General features: G+C 42.5%; 1 protein-coding gene across 8 annotated transcripts in view; it reads left to right on the top strand.

Moving 5' to 3' along the window:
• The window catches only part of SH3KBP1 (SH3 domain containing kinase binding protein 1), a 342,506-nt gene that overhangs the window by 186,765 nt on the left and 138,644 nt on the right, over positions 1 to 17,097 (top strand). For 4 of the 8 annotated variants that reach the window (XM_041740050.1, XM_041740046.1, XM_041740049.1 and 1 more), the window contains 3 exons: positions 7,875 to 8,004; positions 8,574 to 8,633; positions 15,647 to 15,721. In XM_041740050.1, coding sequence (XP_041595984.1) covers positions 7,875 to 8,004; positions 8,574 to 8,633; positions 15,647 to 15,721 — 265 coding nt within the window. The remainder of the gene's footprint in view (positions 1 to 7,874; positions 8,005 to 8,573; positions 8,634 to 15,646; positions 15,722 to 17,097) is intronic. The other 4 variants (XM_041740052.1, XM_041740047.1, XM_041740053.1 and 1 more) reach the window with 2 other exon arrangements.

Below are 17,097 nucleotides of genomic sequence, written 5' to 3'. Positions count from 1 at the left end.
ACTGACCTTGGGGAGGGTGGGTGCTGGAGGTCAAATCAGTTGCCAGTGGCCAGTGATTTAATCAACCATGCCTATGTAATGAAGCCTCCGTAGAAACCCCAAAGGACAGGATTCAGAGAGCTTCTGGGTTGGTGAACATGTGGAGGTGCGTGGAGAGTGGTGCCTGGAGAGGGTCTGGAAGCTCCACGCCCTTTCCCCGTGCCTTGACCTGTGCATCTCTTCCATCGGACTATTCCTGAATCATATCCTTTTCTAATAAATCAGTGATCTGGTAAGTAAAATGTTTCTCTGAGTTCTGTGAGCCACTCTGGGAAATTAATTGAACCCAAGGAGGGGATCATGGAAACCTCTGATTTATAGCCAGTGGATCAGAAGTATGGGTGACAACCTGGACTTGCAACTGGTGCTAAAGTAGGGGGTGGGGAACAGAGCAGTCCTGTAGGACTGAGCTCTTAACCTGTGGGATATGGAGCTGTCTCTGGGTAGATAATGTCAGAATTGAGTTAAGTGGTAGGACACTCAACTGATGTCTGAAGAATTGCTTGTTGGTGTGGGGAAACTTCTCTCACCCCCTCCCCACACACATTGGAACTGGGTCCAGGGACCCAAAATAGCAGGTATTCCTCATTTTATTCTTGGTCTTAAGAACTTCAAAGACTTGCATATGAAGAAAGATGTTTTATGCTTGTTTTATGCTTGCCTGAGAGAAGTCAAGGTCATTTAAAAGTTGATTAATTAATTAAAAAAATAAAAGGTGATTAATTAATAGGGGATCCAAGCATACCCAAATTCTTACCCATCAAGGCACCCCTTGCTGTAGAAGCGTTTCTTATCTTTTCAGAAAAAAAGGAGATAGCATTAATATAAAAATTTGTTTATTAGAATGTGATAATCCAAAGAACTGAGGCTGCTCTACAGTCATTTCTTCAAAAAAACTTCGGGTGGACACGTCTGATGATGTAATGTGCACAAGTGAGAGAGCATGTTAAGGAGAGGGCAGCCACGATTAGAAGAAAAAGTGATTAGATTAGAATCATCAGCACACAAAATAGACTACAACTGTATAAAAGCAACATATTTGCAAGTTAAAATCTATTTGTAAGAGATTTGCATAGCCATGGGATTTTTCAAATATCTGCTCTGTGGCAAAAGCTGTGTTCGTGGAGATTGAGAGATTTATTGAACAGAATCTTTGCTTTGAAACATGTTCGGTATAGTCAGGGAGCTTAAGATTTGCACAGCTAAGAAGTTAATGAATAACCCAAGATGGGATAAGAGTGGGAAACGCTGGCCTTGACAAAGGAGGAAGGAATTTAAAAACAAAGGCCCTCCCTGAGGGTGAAGAAGATGCTTCCTAGAACAGGAGGAGTTTCAACCGCAGGCACCTGGAAGGTGAGAAGTATTTTGATCATTTCAGCAAGCACAGGGTGTATTGTGTAAGGCGCTGGGCTCATCTGGAGTGGTGAGGACTGGGTGTTAGTACAGCCTTACTCTGGAGTCAGGGATGACCTGGGAAGCTTCCAGGGCAGGTGTGGAGTAAAGGAAGCAGAAGCTGGCCAGGCAACAAAATGCTGATGAGCTAAGTGGCGGTGCCTCCCACACTGAACTTTAAAGGAATACCCCCATTGGAAGATTCCTTACAGACAGGTTTTCTAAGATTAACACATCCCTGTAGACAATTTTCTCACCTGGGAATAGTGACGGGACAAAGCTTCAGGATCTTGATTCATCAGAAAGAGGTTATCTTGATGGTTTGATTTACTCTTTGTTCATATTTTCAAGTTGGAATGACAGTAAGGCCTTAGCGTAGTCATTTTACAATTTGGGGACCTGTAGATTAACCTGTAGCTATTTTGAAGGACAGGACTGTCTGTGTTGCTGAAGGATGTCTAGAAAAGTTCTACCAAAAACCCTTTCCACTGTGAGGCAAATCATGCATGTAGCTCTGTCTCGTTGGGCAGAGTTTGCTAACGTCTTAAATAGAAATTGTATATGTTTTCTTCAGTAATTTCCCTTTGAATTACTCTGCAAATTTTCCTTTTGAGGGGCCTCTTTCATGTGGAATAGGCTTATTCTCAGAATAATGAGGGAATAAAAAATCACTTTCCCATGTCTGTGGAATGTTGTGGCCTTGCCGGAAAGAGGTAATCAGACTATGAAGTACACAGGAGTTGGGGGAAAATATTGGCCCAGGCATATAGGACCTAGATAACACTTGTCTCTCTTTAGCACAACCAGCTTTCATGTCCCAAAATCAACAGGGATGGTTATTTAAAGCAACTAAAATGGAAAATAATGTAAGTGTTCATGCCTTCAGGGAGTGGTTCCCTTAAAAACATTTTTTCACCAATTCCACTAATAGAAAAAGATGTTTTCTAGAAAAAAATTGTATTTTTTCCGGCAATATTCAAAAGGAAAAACTATGTGTTAGAACATTTACATGAAGTTCTAGAAAAGGTGAAATAAATCATAGGCGATAGAAATCAGATGAGTGGTTACCTGAGGAGGTAGATTGACTAGGAAGGGGTACAGGGAATTTTCTGGAGTGATGGCAGTTTTCTGTACATTGATGGAGGTGTGGGTTACATGGGTGCATATGTGAAAACTGACTGACTTGTACTGTTAAGATGTGTGCATTATATGAATTATGCCTCAATTTTAAAAACTTTAAAAAACTATTTCTCTGGTGTTCTAAAAATTTTCAAAATACGTTCCCTTACCTCTCAAAGAAGAAAAGGCTGGTTGGAAATTCTCATTTAATTATTTCTGAATAATTTTTTTTCGATCTATAATTTACATAAAACATGGTATTAGTTTTAGGCATACAGCATAATTGATACATGTATATAGTGTGATCTGATTACAGCAATGGGTTTAATTACCATCCATCATCGCACATAGTTAGAATTTTTTTTTAAGGTCTACTCTCTTACTAGCTTTCAAATATATGATACACCACTGTTAACTATAGTCATCATACTACACATTATATCCCTGGGATTTATTTATCTTAGAGCTAGAATTTTGTACCTTTTGACCACCTTCACCTACTTCACCTACACCCAGCCCCTGCCTCTGGCAACCACCAGTCTTATTTCACTTAGTGTAATACTCTCAAGGAACTTAAAAAAGAAAAAATAAAGTACAGGATTGGTAGAAGGAAGGAAATAACCAAGATTAGAGAGTGAGTAAATAAAATCTAGTCTAAAAAGATAATAGAAAAGATCAGTGAAACTAAGAGTTGGTCTTCCGAAAAGATAAAATAGATCTTTAACTAGCCTCGCCAAGACAAAAAAGGGGACTCAAATAAATAAAATCAGAAAAGAGGAGAGGTTACAAATGACAACACAGAATTACAGAGGATCGAAAGAGACTACTGTGAGCAATTATCCACCAACAAATTGGACCGCCTAGAGAAAATGGTTAAATTCCTAGAAATAGAACCTATGAAGTCTGAAAAAATTTTGAGGAAACTTTTAGTAATGTTAAGGTGTAGGCCTTTCCTTAAAGCTTGACTTTTCCATTGTCCTTTCTGGAAAGAGTGGTAAAACAGCTCTGGGAACAATGAAGCTGACCTCATTTCGCCATGTGCCTCCCCCCACCATGCTTCCCTCACAACTCTCCCCCCTCCAATACATTCCCCCCCACACACACAGTGTGCTTCTGACTGAGGTTTGGGCTACAAAGGGTTAATTGCACATAGAAAGCTATAACAGCCCTTAAATGGGTTTTTCTGTCCTGCTATTCACACCTTGAGGTAGACTTTAGATTTGGTAAAGCTGTTGTTGCATTTCTCAGTACAGTTAACAGGTAAAACCTCAACTCTGATGTCGAAACTATTCCAAATAGCTATGTACCTCAGCATAGTCATCTTTGCATCCACAGGCATCCTTTCTGTAGTGCCTTACAAATGTATCTAATGTGTATAAAATTGGGTGGATGGAAGTGTAGAAATTCACCCTGCTGCTTACTCAACTTCCAACAGGGCTAAATAGCTAGAGATGAGCTTCTTGGGCCATGAACTCACTTAGATGCTGGCGATTGTGAAGACACGGGAACTGCAGCCTCCTCCCCCCCACAAACTGTTGAAGTGCTTTTACTGTGTCATTCTTTCTCAAACACTGCCAGGTGTAAGGTACCTATTCCCAGCTCTGGGCTGAAGATAGGGTTCTCTCTCAGGATGGAGCCCTGGGCTCCAGAGCTGGCTGAGTTGGGCCCAGGGGTGCAGGGTGGGGGCTGTTCTCAGCCTAGAGGCCTGGTCTGCGGCAGGCTGTAGAGGAATGTGTGCTGGTGGGGGAGAAGGTGGATATCGCTTCCCCTTTCTTACTCTCCTTGGAGCAGAAATGCTAAGCCCTTGCTAACATCCATAATCTACAGTTTATTACAAAGAGACACATTGCTTTCTCTCTTTTAAATATAGAAACAAACATAAGCAAGCTTGATTTCTAAGCAGGCTCTGTATGTTCCTTTGTTGCAGGAGCTTCTCAAGCAGTCTTTCTCTGTTTTGTTCACCAGTGAATCTGCTCCCAAGTCCTAGAGCACTGCAGGACAGGTGCTCAATAAATGTTGGTCGAATAGGGAGGACACATAGACCTGGGCTTGGTGGTCCTTAATGAAGAACAGTGGCTAAAGTTTTCCTGTCTCTTGGTCCCCTTTGCTCCTCACAGCGGGGCAGATCCTTCTGTGGCGGAGTCAGGGCTTCAGAGATCCCCATGGAGGGTTTCCCCTAAGGATTTCCCTGCTCTTCATACTTAATTCAGAGTGTGAGGTACTATGCTTTACTCTTTGAATGAATGAATGAATGAATGAATGAATGAATGAATGAATTTGCTCTGGGCTTCAATGCCCTCATCTTAATACTGGAAGTGGAACTCTAGAATATTGGTGAAGAGGGATAGTGGGAGGGTAAGGATCTTTTTTCTCATATCTCCAGCCTGAATCTTACAACTAAAGCAGCCAGCTATAGGAAAAAATAGTACTGAACAGTTCTCACTGGCACAGGGGCCAGACACCCTGCCACTGCCAGGGCGCCTGTAATGGGAAATGTACCTCCCAGGCAATGAGCCGTGGTTTTACTGCCTGCCCCTCCACTTACAGTGTGGCTAATGATAGACCTGTGCTGTTTCCCTGTTGGCCACTCCTCTCAGACTGTGCTGTGACATTGATACAGGCATCTGGGGGTGTGGTGAGGTAAAGACACCCCTGTTTTCCCAGCAGGCAGCTAACCAATCCCACACATCAGGAGTACTTCCTTCAGGGATCTCAGGCTGGAGCCACTTATTTGGGAACAGGAATGTTTTAGATACTGTCAAACTGAATCAAGTGGAATAGGCCCAGCTGCCCCACACTGTCGGGGATTATGCTAGGGACTGCTCATTTGTGGTCCATGCCCTTGGTTTTTCCCTCCTGCCCTGTGATTCTGGGAGAAAGAAGGTCATTTTATGGTTCCTTATTCAGGACAAGCACAAAGGATCCCCCCACCACAAATCCGGTGACTATTTCTATTCAGGCTCATGGCGAATTTTCCCAACCATCCTAATCCTATAAAAAGCTCCTTGAAAGAATAACACATATCAGTTGAGTTGGCATAGAAACATGGAATGGTTTCAACTGAGATGCTGTTAAATGCCACAGTGTGGTATTGAATAGTCACTGGGACAGTTGTGCCTGGATGTCTGGATTCTTTCCCGAAGATTCTGTGATCATGCAGATATAATCACCACTCTGCAAGCCTGTATCCCCTGAGTTCCCTCACGAAGCCTCCAAACAGCATTCTAGTGGTCTCCATTCCACAGGTTCTGTCAGCTTCCCCTTTCTGGAGTGTCTCACACACCTCCTTCCCTAACTTAGATACATCTCCCATTCTCCTCTTCAAGGCCAACCTTAATTTTGATTTCTTTTTTTTTCTCTGAGCCTTCCTGTAGCATCCCAGATCTGGGGGAGCTTGGCTTTGTGTAACAAGTTAGGTTTGTGCTGAGTCATGGCATTTCCCTGCCTCTCTACCTCCCATTGCAAGTATTCTTTTTTTAAAGATTTTTATGTATTTATTCATGAGAGACACATAGAGAGAGGCAGAGACATAGGCAGAGGGAGAAGCAGGCTCCCTGTGGGGAGCCTGATGTGGGACTTGATCCCAGGACCCTGGGATCACGACCTGAGCCAAAGGCAGATACTCAACCACTGAACCACCCAGGTGCCTCCATTGTGAGTTTTTAGTCACACATGTTCTCTCCACTCTTTCGACCACCAGCCCTTCTACTTGGGTAGATTGTCAGCTGCTTGGGTGGGGGGAGCCATGTCCTGGACAGTTCTGTGTCCCTAGCCCCTAGTGTAGAATCATAATATATCTGTCTCAAACACTGTTGGAGTATATTCATTATCCCTATTGTATAGAAAGGAACCAGGATTCAGTTTGGTAGGAAATTTGAATGAGGTCATGTAACTGCTGAGCTTCAGTAGGATTTGAACTGGTCTTTTGACTTTAATATTCTTTATCTTTTTTGTTTTGTTTTAGCTGTTAAATTGTATTTATCAGTTTGTGTGGATGTTAAAAAAAAAATCCCAAAGGTTCAGTCTCTTTCAGTCCTTTTGCACCATGTGAGTAACTTAATACTTGCCTTGTTCTCAGAATGTCCTGTTATTTTCCTTCAAGGAGCCACTTCACTGTTCTGACTTCTGACTTCTGCTGTTCTGTTAGTGGCTCCATCACAAAATCTCGGGATGACTTTTTATCTTCCTCTTGCTCGTCCCAGCTAATTGGGGACTCAAGACCAGCTCAGAGGGCCTTCAAATCCGTACCTGCCTTCTCCCTTATCACTGCCTCCCCCAGACCCAGCTCTCACTCCCCTGCCCAGAGGACTGCAGTCTGGCTGCCCTCCCTACCTCCCTTCTGCACTGTTGTACTTCATCTCAGGGCAATCTAGAACCCTGCAGGGAGTCCTACCTTCCCCGATTGAGTTTTTAGCACAGGGCTTCTTAAGGGCTTCTTAAGGGTCTTCCTAAGGCCATCTAGTTAGTTTAGTAGCCCAGGAAGCCATTGTCACTTGTTAAATAATGGCTTTAAATGCATAAAATAAAACATAGGAGGGACACCTGGGTGGCTCAGGGGTTGAGCATCTCCCTTCAGCTTGGGGAGCCATCCTGGGTTCATGGATCAAGTTCCTCATCGGGCTCCCTACTAGGAGCCTGCTTCTTCCTCTGCCTGTGTCTCTGCCTCTCTCTCTCTCTCTCTCTCTCTCTGTGTGTGTGTGTGTCTCTCATGAATAAATAAATAAAATCTATAAAAAATAATAAAAAATAAAATGTACAGTTACAAAGGGAACCATTGAAATAGCTATCAAGCTATTTTAAAAGCAGATTTTGATATGATAATCTATGTTTAATTTCTTATAATTAATAAATAATTCTGTATGAATACACTAAATAATAAGGTCCCCAGCAGGTGTGGTAACTACTACCGCTTGATGGTAGTGATGGGTGCAAGCGATATCTGGAGATACCCACAGCTTCTGTGACATGATACAAAAATGTCCACGATTGGTTTGGTGACGAGTCACAGGTCCTTCTACTATTACTGTTTCACCTACATTTGATAACCAAAGTAAATGCCAAATTTCAGTCTGAGGTTAGTGAAAATACATTGTTAATTCCTTTCCACTTGTGTTTTTGGCCCCCAGGTCCAGCCCCCTTTCCTGAGTCTGAGTCTCAAGGCTCTAAGGTCTGCGATTGCATTCCCTGTTAGCTTGTAAGCTTTGGGTCCTTCTGCTCTCCCTGTGTGGCCTCTGTACTGTGCACCATACAGATGGGAGAGAAAACCGGGAACCCCAGTGTCTAACCTGAGCACTGCATCTCTCTTCTTGTTTGCATCTGTGCAGGTAGAGGAAGGATGGTGGGAAGGCGTTCTCAATGGAAAGACCGGAATGTTTCCTTCCAACTTCATCAAGGAGCTGTCGGGGGAGTCGGATGACCTGGGTATTTCGCAGGATGAACAACTCTCCAAGTCAAGTAAGGAAGTCCCCCATGCAGGGAGGGGGTGGGGACACCAGCAGGGGCTGCTCCAGCCTCCCCCTCTGTTCTGTAGCCTGTGCCTGGTGACGGTGACAGAAGCTCACGAGTACACTTCTGGTCGTGCGGCCTTAACCCCCGTGGCGTAGTAGGTTATCACTGTAAAGGCGTGAGCCGCACCCCTTCACGTGTGCACAGGCACACACTATCCACCTCTGGATAGGTGACCGTCAGCCTCCAGGCCATTTCAGTATTCCCCTGTGGCTCACATTACTGTGCTTCCATACACTGCTCTCACTGCCAGTTAATAACTATTTTTTTAAATGAACTGAATGAGACTGCATTTCTCAGCATCCTTTGAGGAACTTGGAGGGAAAAAATGGCACACACACACACACACACACACACACACACACCCCGTTGGTGGTGAGAAGTGCTGTGTTCAGGACGACCGCATGCCAGCTTCCTTACTAGTAGGACCAGACAGCTGAGAGGCCAGCCCCACCTTGGGTGAGCGTGCGTGTCTTTCCGCGATGGTGAGAACGAACTCCAGGTCTTTCTTTCTCCAGGGCCTGAAGCTCTCCTCCCTCCAGCTTCTCTGCTGCCCTTTCCAGCTCACGGAGCAAAAGGTCAGGACCGGGAAGCTTTGTTCTCCCAGTCGCTAACCCAACTTCCCACGTGGGCGTCTGTGTATCTCTTGTGCCGTCCTGAGCCGAGGTCATGGCGTGAATGTCGGAAGACGCTCGACTGTCCTCGTGGTGCAGCACTCCCTGGGGGCGCAGGCTTCCTTTTCTAAACTCAGCCCTGTCAAAATCATACTGAAACGTCTTTCTTTTCCATTTGGAAAAATCTGACTTGAGTGGTGTTCTCCAGTTAGTTGTGTCTCTTTTATCTAACCAAGAGTATGATAGACAGATTCCCAATGTGGAGGTAAAGCCACTTCCAGAAAAGTGCTCGGACGACCTTCTTCACTTGGCCTTTCAGCAGCTCGGGCTCATATCGCCTGTCATACATAGAAACAGCAGCTCTGGCTGGTTGGCTCACAGGCTTCAGGTATACCCTTTGCCTCTACTGCCAATGCCAGGGACCCCACCACAGCCCACCCCCAGACTCCATTCCATCCCAGGGTCTATGGTAGGAAATAATGGGAGGTTGATTTTGGAGCAAGTGAAGCATCTTGGAGCTCCTGCTGCCTTCTCTGGCTTGGGGTGGGGTGATTCTCTGCTAACAAGGCTCAGCTACAGTTAGTATAGCTGGGAAGGTGGTGAGTGTCCTTGACCCTATGATAATGGGAGTTGCTGTAGGTCCTGAATCATACATTAGTCCCAGCTGCCCTGGTGTCTCTTTTTGTACACGGGAATAGTGTTGAACCTGGTAATTAGGTCCTATGATAATGACACTGTATCTCAGGGATGTTGAGAATTAAATGGGCTTTCTTGGGAGGGGGGACCAAATTGGGTCATCGTACCATTATTTCTGTGGGGAAGTGTATTATGAGTTCTAATAGCAATAATGCACATAAATCACCTCACCCATGTAAGGCCGTCCATAAATGGTCACTTTCATCGTTAATCATGATAGACTCTTGGGATATATAACCAGTTTGTGTGCTGAGACTGATGCACACTGATTGGTACCATGCACACTGAAGCATTATCTCTGCATGTGGAAGCTATTATGAGATTCCTTTACTGATGCAGAAAAGGAGATCTGGAGAGGTCTCTCTCTCTGGGAGAACCTTGACTTCTTGTATCCTGCCATGTTACCTGTGCTTTCATGGTTGGAGGGTCAGAGAAGTAATGCCTTTTGTATTTTGGGAACTGTTGAAATAAACTGCCTCCTTTTGCTCTTAGTAATATGGACATTTGACCTGCCTGACCCCCTCAGTTCAAAGTGCACGGTGCTGGGATTCCTGAGGCAGGAGATTAGGAGACTGCTTAGAATGGTCTCTCTGGGCACTTAGCCTTCCTTCAGATGCTCAGAAAGGACTGTTTCTCTTGGAGAGACTCTTCTCCCCAACACTCATTCAGTTAAAAGCCCTCCATTTCAGGACGAGGAGAGCCCACAAGTTTCAGCAGCCATGTTTAGTTACCACAGAATCTGTTCCTTATTGGGGAGGGTTTGAGGTCCCTGAAGAGGCATGGTCTCCTAACAAGGATGGATGTTTCTAAAAGAACTGCATGGCCTTGGCAATCTTCCTGTATGTACAGTTAAGGACAAGAGGGCCCATCTCTCCATCTTTCCATCTGTCCACCCATATCCATCCTTCTGTCCTTCCTTCCTTCTTCCTTTTCTTCTACTTCTCATTCATTCAGCCTTTGCTGAGCCCCTGTTGTTACTAAGACACTGCACAAGACCCTGAAGATATACAGAATCCCTGCCTTCAGTCAGCTCGCATAACAAGGAGTACACAAACTGGAAGTTTGGGAAGGTGCCCCAGGTGCTCCATGAGTGTCTGAGGAAAAATGGTATACAGAGGTGGAGAGGCCAGTCCCACTGGGATGTGGGGACAATGGTGGTCACAAAAGACTTCATACAAAAAGAGATGTGATGATAATGTCCCTGTGGCTTGCTGAATTGAAGTAATCCCCTGAAAGAGAAATAGCCTCTCTCAGCATTCTGACAGGCTTTTCAGTAGCTGTTTACACTCTGAAGATAAAATGTCTATCCAGTGGTAAAATGTATAAAATGTAGTCCCAATCACATACAGAAGTTATGTATAGTGGTAGGACTTGTCTAAGCGGAACCTTTGGTTTTAAAATGATTCTGCTTATTCCCTATTCGCAGAGAATGGCATCAGTAGTTTCAATGTGCTTTACTTTAAATTTTTTCTTTTTAGAAATAATTATAGTCACAAGAAGTTGCAAAAAAAAAAAAAAAACCAACTGGAACTGTATAGAGAGATCCCATGTACCTCTCATCCAATTTTCCCTGGGGATAACATCTTGTATAACTGTAGTAAAGAAATGCCTATTTACTTTTATCATAAAACTAAGAAAGACAGAGGTAGTTCATGCACAAAAGACATCTAGGTTTTTACTCCGGTACAAGCTAAACTGTACTTAATCAAGATCTTTGTTAGACCTGTCCACTTAACATTCCTAATGTTTATGCCATTTTGGCAATTTTTAGAGAGCCTTGTGCCTTCATATAAAAATCCTCTGAATTTAAATGCTACCAGACATCAGGGTGAGGTTTTTTAAGCAGATAAAATCTATGTCCTGGTACATATGAAGAAAACTTAGTGTACAGTGTATCCTTGTGTATCTCTTTGTTCACACAAGTGCATGCACAGACACACACACACACACACCTACATGTGCACATAATTATTTGGTATTTGTACTCTTCACATTTCTATTTCCAGAAAGTAATGGATGAATGTAATACAAGAAACAAGAAACCTTGACTTATATTTTTGAGGAAGTGTACCCGGACATCTTGACACATAACGGGTGCTCAATAAGCACTTACTGAATCCCTTTTTACTCTGAGGAGGCATTCTTATCTTTGAAAGACAGGTGCTTGAACTTGCTTTTCTTTTACCCTGTTGTATTTTTTATATATGGTGGTTGTTTATGAAAATATCTGAACTGTAGATCTTTGTTTAGGGTAATCTGATCTGTCAAGGAAAGAGTTACAGCAATTGTACTGGTTGATGTGTTGACTTAAACCTTTTACCTTAGATAAGAAAGTTCATAGCTATGTAGCAGCAGAAACGTTTTGCTCCATATTTAAATTTGAAAACGCTATTGTATTTTATAGAATTTGTGAAACATTAGAGGTACTTTTTCAGAGGTTTCTGTACCCAACATGGGGCTTGAACTCATGACCCTGAGATTAAGAGTCAGATGCTCTACTGATTGAACCAGGCAGACACCCCATAGTCTTCTATTTTTAATACAATTTGTTAGCTTGAAGGTGGAGGTACATGCATTGTAATTTATATCGGATTATAATCAGATGTGTTTCAAGTCCTTCTAAATCTATAGATTCCTCCTCCATGTCTCCTTTTTCTCTTACAATTTTTGCTGAAGAAACTAAGGTCCTTTGTCTATGAATTTCCCACCATCTGTCTTTGCTGATTTCGTTTCTGCTATGCCATTAACTCTGTGTCCCTATAAATTGATCATTGCATCTAGGGGCTTAATTAAATTGAGGTTTGACCTGAATAAATATATATATTTCCCAAAACATCATAGATGGTGATGTATCATCAACATGGAGGCTCACAATGTCTAGCTATCTTTCTTTTTGAATATTAGCAGCCACCTATGATTCCCACCCAGATCTGTTAGGGCTTGCAAAATTACACGAACAAGTTATTTTTTAAAAGAATGAAATGGGTTCCCATTTTTCAGACCAATGGTGAAAAAATTTTGAGTAAGTTAGATTTTTAAAAAAGAAAACATCCAAGTGGTTGTGATAATACTGTGGGCAGAATCTTATGTTAGGAATGGAAAGGAATTTAGAGATCTTCCAGCCTGGTATCAGATAAGAACCCTAAAGTTCAGTGAAACAAAGTCCTGGGTGTGGCATGGCTTACCAGATGAGGCCATAATTACGTGCAGGCTTTCCACACGCACTTTGGTATTGCCTTTATTCTGGCCCGCAGTTTACTCTTTCACAGGGCATCTGACAAATTTCCAATTTGAGTAGAGTTTAGATTATTTCTTCTTATTATTGGAGATCATGATTAATTAATTACCTTTTCAGTTTCCATTTTGCACATGCTAATATTGACTGTGAAATAGAACTAATTATAGGGACACCTGGGTGGCCCAGTTGGTTAAGCGGCTGACTCTTGGTTTCAGCCTAGGTCGTGATCTTTGGGTCCTGGGATTCAGCCTTGCATTGAACCCTGTGTTGAGCTCTGCACTTAGCAGGGAATCTACTTGAGATTCTCTCTCTCCCTCTCCCTCTCCCTCTTCTCCCTCTCCCTCCCCCTTCTCACAGGCGAGCATGTGTGCATGCTCACGTTCTCTCTCAAAAAACAAACAACATAATTATAAATTATACTGACATTATATTAAATTATAATCAGAGAATATCCTAAATTCTTAAAATTTATTTGGACTGAGAGGCAAATCCAGGTATTACTGTTGTCCAATTTCCTTTTCAGACAAATTCTGCTTCACATTTTGGACATAAATGTGTCTTTTATTTCTAACATATTTTTAAATATTATTAAATTTCTCAGATTCTAAACTAATTGTAAAACTAAAAAGTATTCCTGTTTTTTTTTTTTTTTTAAAAAAAACCACATCATTTAGCTACAGAAACATTTTCAATTATTTCCATAATTTTCAGAGGGACAAAATTTACATTTTCTTTCTATAACCATTAATAACCAGGAGATTTCAGTTTGAATTGACTTTATAGTTTTCCTATTTCCTTATTTTGGAATTTTAGATTCTGATAGTTTCATGACTTGTCAAGCTAAGACAAAGATGGAGATGGCTTTTTAAAACTTGGGGCAAACCACTTTCATGATATAGAAATACTGTATTTCATTAGTTGTAGGAAACAGATCGTTCTTTTTTATTTTGTACTTTTTGTTCTTTTTAATATTAGATGGTATTTGTTTTGTATATGCTGTTCTATTAGCAGTGAAGAGCAATTAGCAAATTGATGAAACAGTTTTAGGCAAAATTAGATGCTAGGATAAGCATATGATTTTCTGTTGGAATTCTAAAATTCTTCCCTTTTACAGCGTTTGCTGCCTTCAGGTATTAATATTTAATAGTGATAGTAAAGTATTTCTCCCAGTGGAATAAGCAGCACTCATATTCGTGAACTTTCCAATTGCCTGTCTCTTTTGTGTTTTAGATAAGAGTATGTGTGTCCTTGCTCACCGCAGCCCAGGCTGTTTCCCGTCATCTTGCGGGGAAGCTTGGCACACACACTTGGCCGTTCAGAGACATCAGAGCTGTGGTCTCCCTCAGAGATCCTCAGACATGGTCCTGGGGAAGAACACAGGGAGGTTCTGTTGTACTTGGAGGGACTTTATCAAAATACTGAGTTCTTTACTTCTGCTTCCTTTTTCTAACACTGAGAAGGACCCCCGCTGTTCAGTTTGGGAGGGCCTTGCTTGCAAAGCATCTGCGTTCCTTGGGAATAATGTCACTTTAATGACTGAAGTGAAGCAGAATAAAAATTTCCCCAAATAAAACAGGCCGCTGTCATTTACTTTCTTTCTTTCTTTCTTTCTTTCTTTCTTTCTTTTTTTTTTTTTTGTCATCAAAGTCCTCAAGAGCTGCAAATCTAACATGAACCTTTGAAACACTTTATTGTTTCTTTGGATGATTCTTATATGGCCAGTGATTTTGAACATCTAAGTTTTTACTTTAATTGGATGGAGCACATTTATCAAACAGGGAAGACTTCAGAATTAGGGTGTCCCACCATGCCTGTAGGACATGGAAATGGGAAATACCTGATGGTATTTCAGTTGTCTATTTGATCATTTGACGTTCTCTTCATGTGTCAGTAGTGACGTGGCCCAGAAGCTGACTTGATGTTTCCTGTTGGGGTTTTCCATTTTCCTAAAGAATATTTTAAGAAGTGAGACAAGTTACTCCCTCCCTCTCAGTTCCTCTCTCTGTAAATGTAGCTTGTAGCCTGCTTTTCCCTCCCTCAAACCTATTATGAGTGAGCTGCATGACTGGCCTTTAGTTTGATATTTAGCTCATAAGCCATAAGAGAACCTATTTGTTGGGTAATTTAGAGTAATGCATTTAGCAAACCATTTTACCTGCCCATGGTATTCTCTGTATGGTGTGTGTGTGTGTGTACTTGAACTAGAACAGTGTGTATGTATTTCCTGTACTTAAAATTCCAGAGAAATTTGGGCTTTAGCTGTGTGTCCTGTCCTACAGTCTTGATAATCTCTACTGGTAACAACAAAAAAGGGATAATTTGACGTTTGACAGTGGATGAGTCCTATGTCCTCATGCTTGAGTACAGTCTCATGACTGATATGGCAAAAGCTCAATTAAGGTGTTTCAAAAAATAGGGTTTTCTGGTGTCTGCAGCACTAAGCAGAAAACCCCTTATATCCACACGGATGCCACTATTGGTTTCCATCCTCATTGGTGAAGACCCCCTCTAGCTTATTAGTACCTTTCCTTGTTGAAAGGTACAAAGAGTAAAATCCTTAAAGAGAATCTGTGCCTTATTTAGAATCTTGGGGTCATGGATATCAGTTTGTGTCATACAGGGCTCTAGGGATAGAAGATAAAAGGTAATGGGCCTCAATCTATATTACACATGGGTCATTAAGGAATCCAGTGACTTGGATTTCCTCTGGTTAATTGAGGTTTTCCTTTTCTTGAGCTAAAATGTGGCAATGGCTTCCAGGTTTAAAGGGGGCATAATCTCCGTGCCAGTCATGGGCAGAGGCAAGCCCCTCTTCCGGATGCTCATTGCCATCGTGGTTGTGTGGGGACTTTGGGCTCATTCTGTAACATTCTTAAATTCTGCCTAATGGTCTCTAATTAATTTGCCAATAAAACTCTTACAGCGGATTCATTGAAGGCAAGTTCAGTTAAAGACTCTCCTTCTTCCTTCTTTTGCCATCATTTGCTCCCCCCTTCCCCTCTCTTGTTTTTCTCTCCCCTTCTCTTCTCTCATTCACTGTCAGGAAAGACTACCTTTGAAGGGACAATTCTGTACCGAGCTGCACCGGGAAAGACGGAGGGCCACAGACGCTATTACAGTGAGTGACCTAAACGGCAGGAGGCAATTGTAAAGTTAACATCCGAGTACTTGTGGTTTTTGACACGGCCGCCGCACTTTCCTGAGCTGCTCATGCTTCTGCCAAGTGTGTGTGTGAATTTCTGATCCAAGGACATGGACTTATTTGCCTGAATAAGTGCTGTCTCCTTGGTGTGTGCTACAGGAGCATTCTCATCACCAGCCCTGGCGCTTTCTTGTTTGCTTTATGCCTCTGCCATGTGTGTAACATGCGTGCATGAGCCATGCGTGCAGAGAAGGGACCAGTAGCATTTGTCATGGCATACGTATTTGTACCAGTATCTCTGGGCCTCTGCGGTGGTGTGAGATGGCTTTCCATGGAAATGTCAACCTCTCGTGGTTACTGCTTTTCCCAAGTGGCTCATTAGAAACCAATAAACCATTTCTTCATTGTGTTGTTCAAAGAAATAAGAATTTGGCATGAAAGTCCATGCCAGAAATGGCGTTCTGCTTTGCTCATTCAGCCAATCACTGCACGACAGACTTCTTTTGGCAGGACCAACGGATAGCCTTTTGTGTTGTGAAATAAAGCTGCCAAAAGTTGAGGGGAAGGACACGAATGAGATTAATGAATGAATTTCGTGAAGCTCTTAGAACAGTTCCTGCCGCTGAATAGCACTATACACGTGAGTTTTAAATTTAAAATAAACAAAAATGGCTCACAGACCTGAATTGATCCATGCTGGAATATTACGGTAAATTACACAAAAGTGTAATTTATTATGTCATTTGGCCAGCCATATAACAGAAAATTTGAGGCTCTGTTCTTTTTTTTACCTTGAGGGAAAAGCTTCCACCCTGGTGTACATGTACACATATGCGCATACATACCTACATATAGAGAAGTGGCGAAAGAGAAGGTTCAAATGTGAACGCTGGAACCGTGCTTCTCAGACTGTCTGTGGTGAAGTTTATTTTTATTTCTATCCCCCCACGGACGGATACCTGGTCTTGCTGTACACAACTTTACTACGCATGCAGTGTGCCATTTGCACCTCACCACAGGCAACTGACAGATCGGGACTGGTCTGTTCCCTGGTCACCTAGACAAGTCCACTGGCCACACATCTGAAGTCATACCAGTACACACTGCTATAAGTGTTTCCAAATATGCACACTTGCTCTGCAAGGCTTGCTATGTACCAGTAACAAGCCCTTCATGAACTGGCCCTATCCCACAGACCACGCTCTGTGCTGTCCTACCTGTCGGTGTCACCTGGCATTCTGAGCATGACACGGGGACATTTTCAGGATGGTGTGTATGATGGGCACCAGTAGCTAAAAGATGCAGCACCAAACCAACATGAAAACGTCACCTTTGATTCCCTCCAAAGGGAA

Source organism: Vulpes lagopus, chromosome X (genome assembly GCF_018345385.1).
Source record: "Vulpes lagopus strain Blue_001 chromosome X, ASM1834538v1, whole genome shotgun sequence".
Taxonomy (NCBI): domain Eukaryota; kingdom Metazoa; phylum Chordata; class Mammalia; order Carnivora; family Canidae; genus Vulpes; species Vulpes lagopus.
This window is presented reverse-complemented; position numbering and strand designations above follow the sequence as displayed.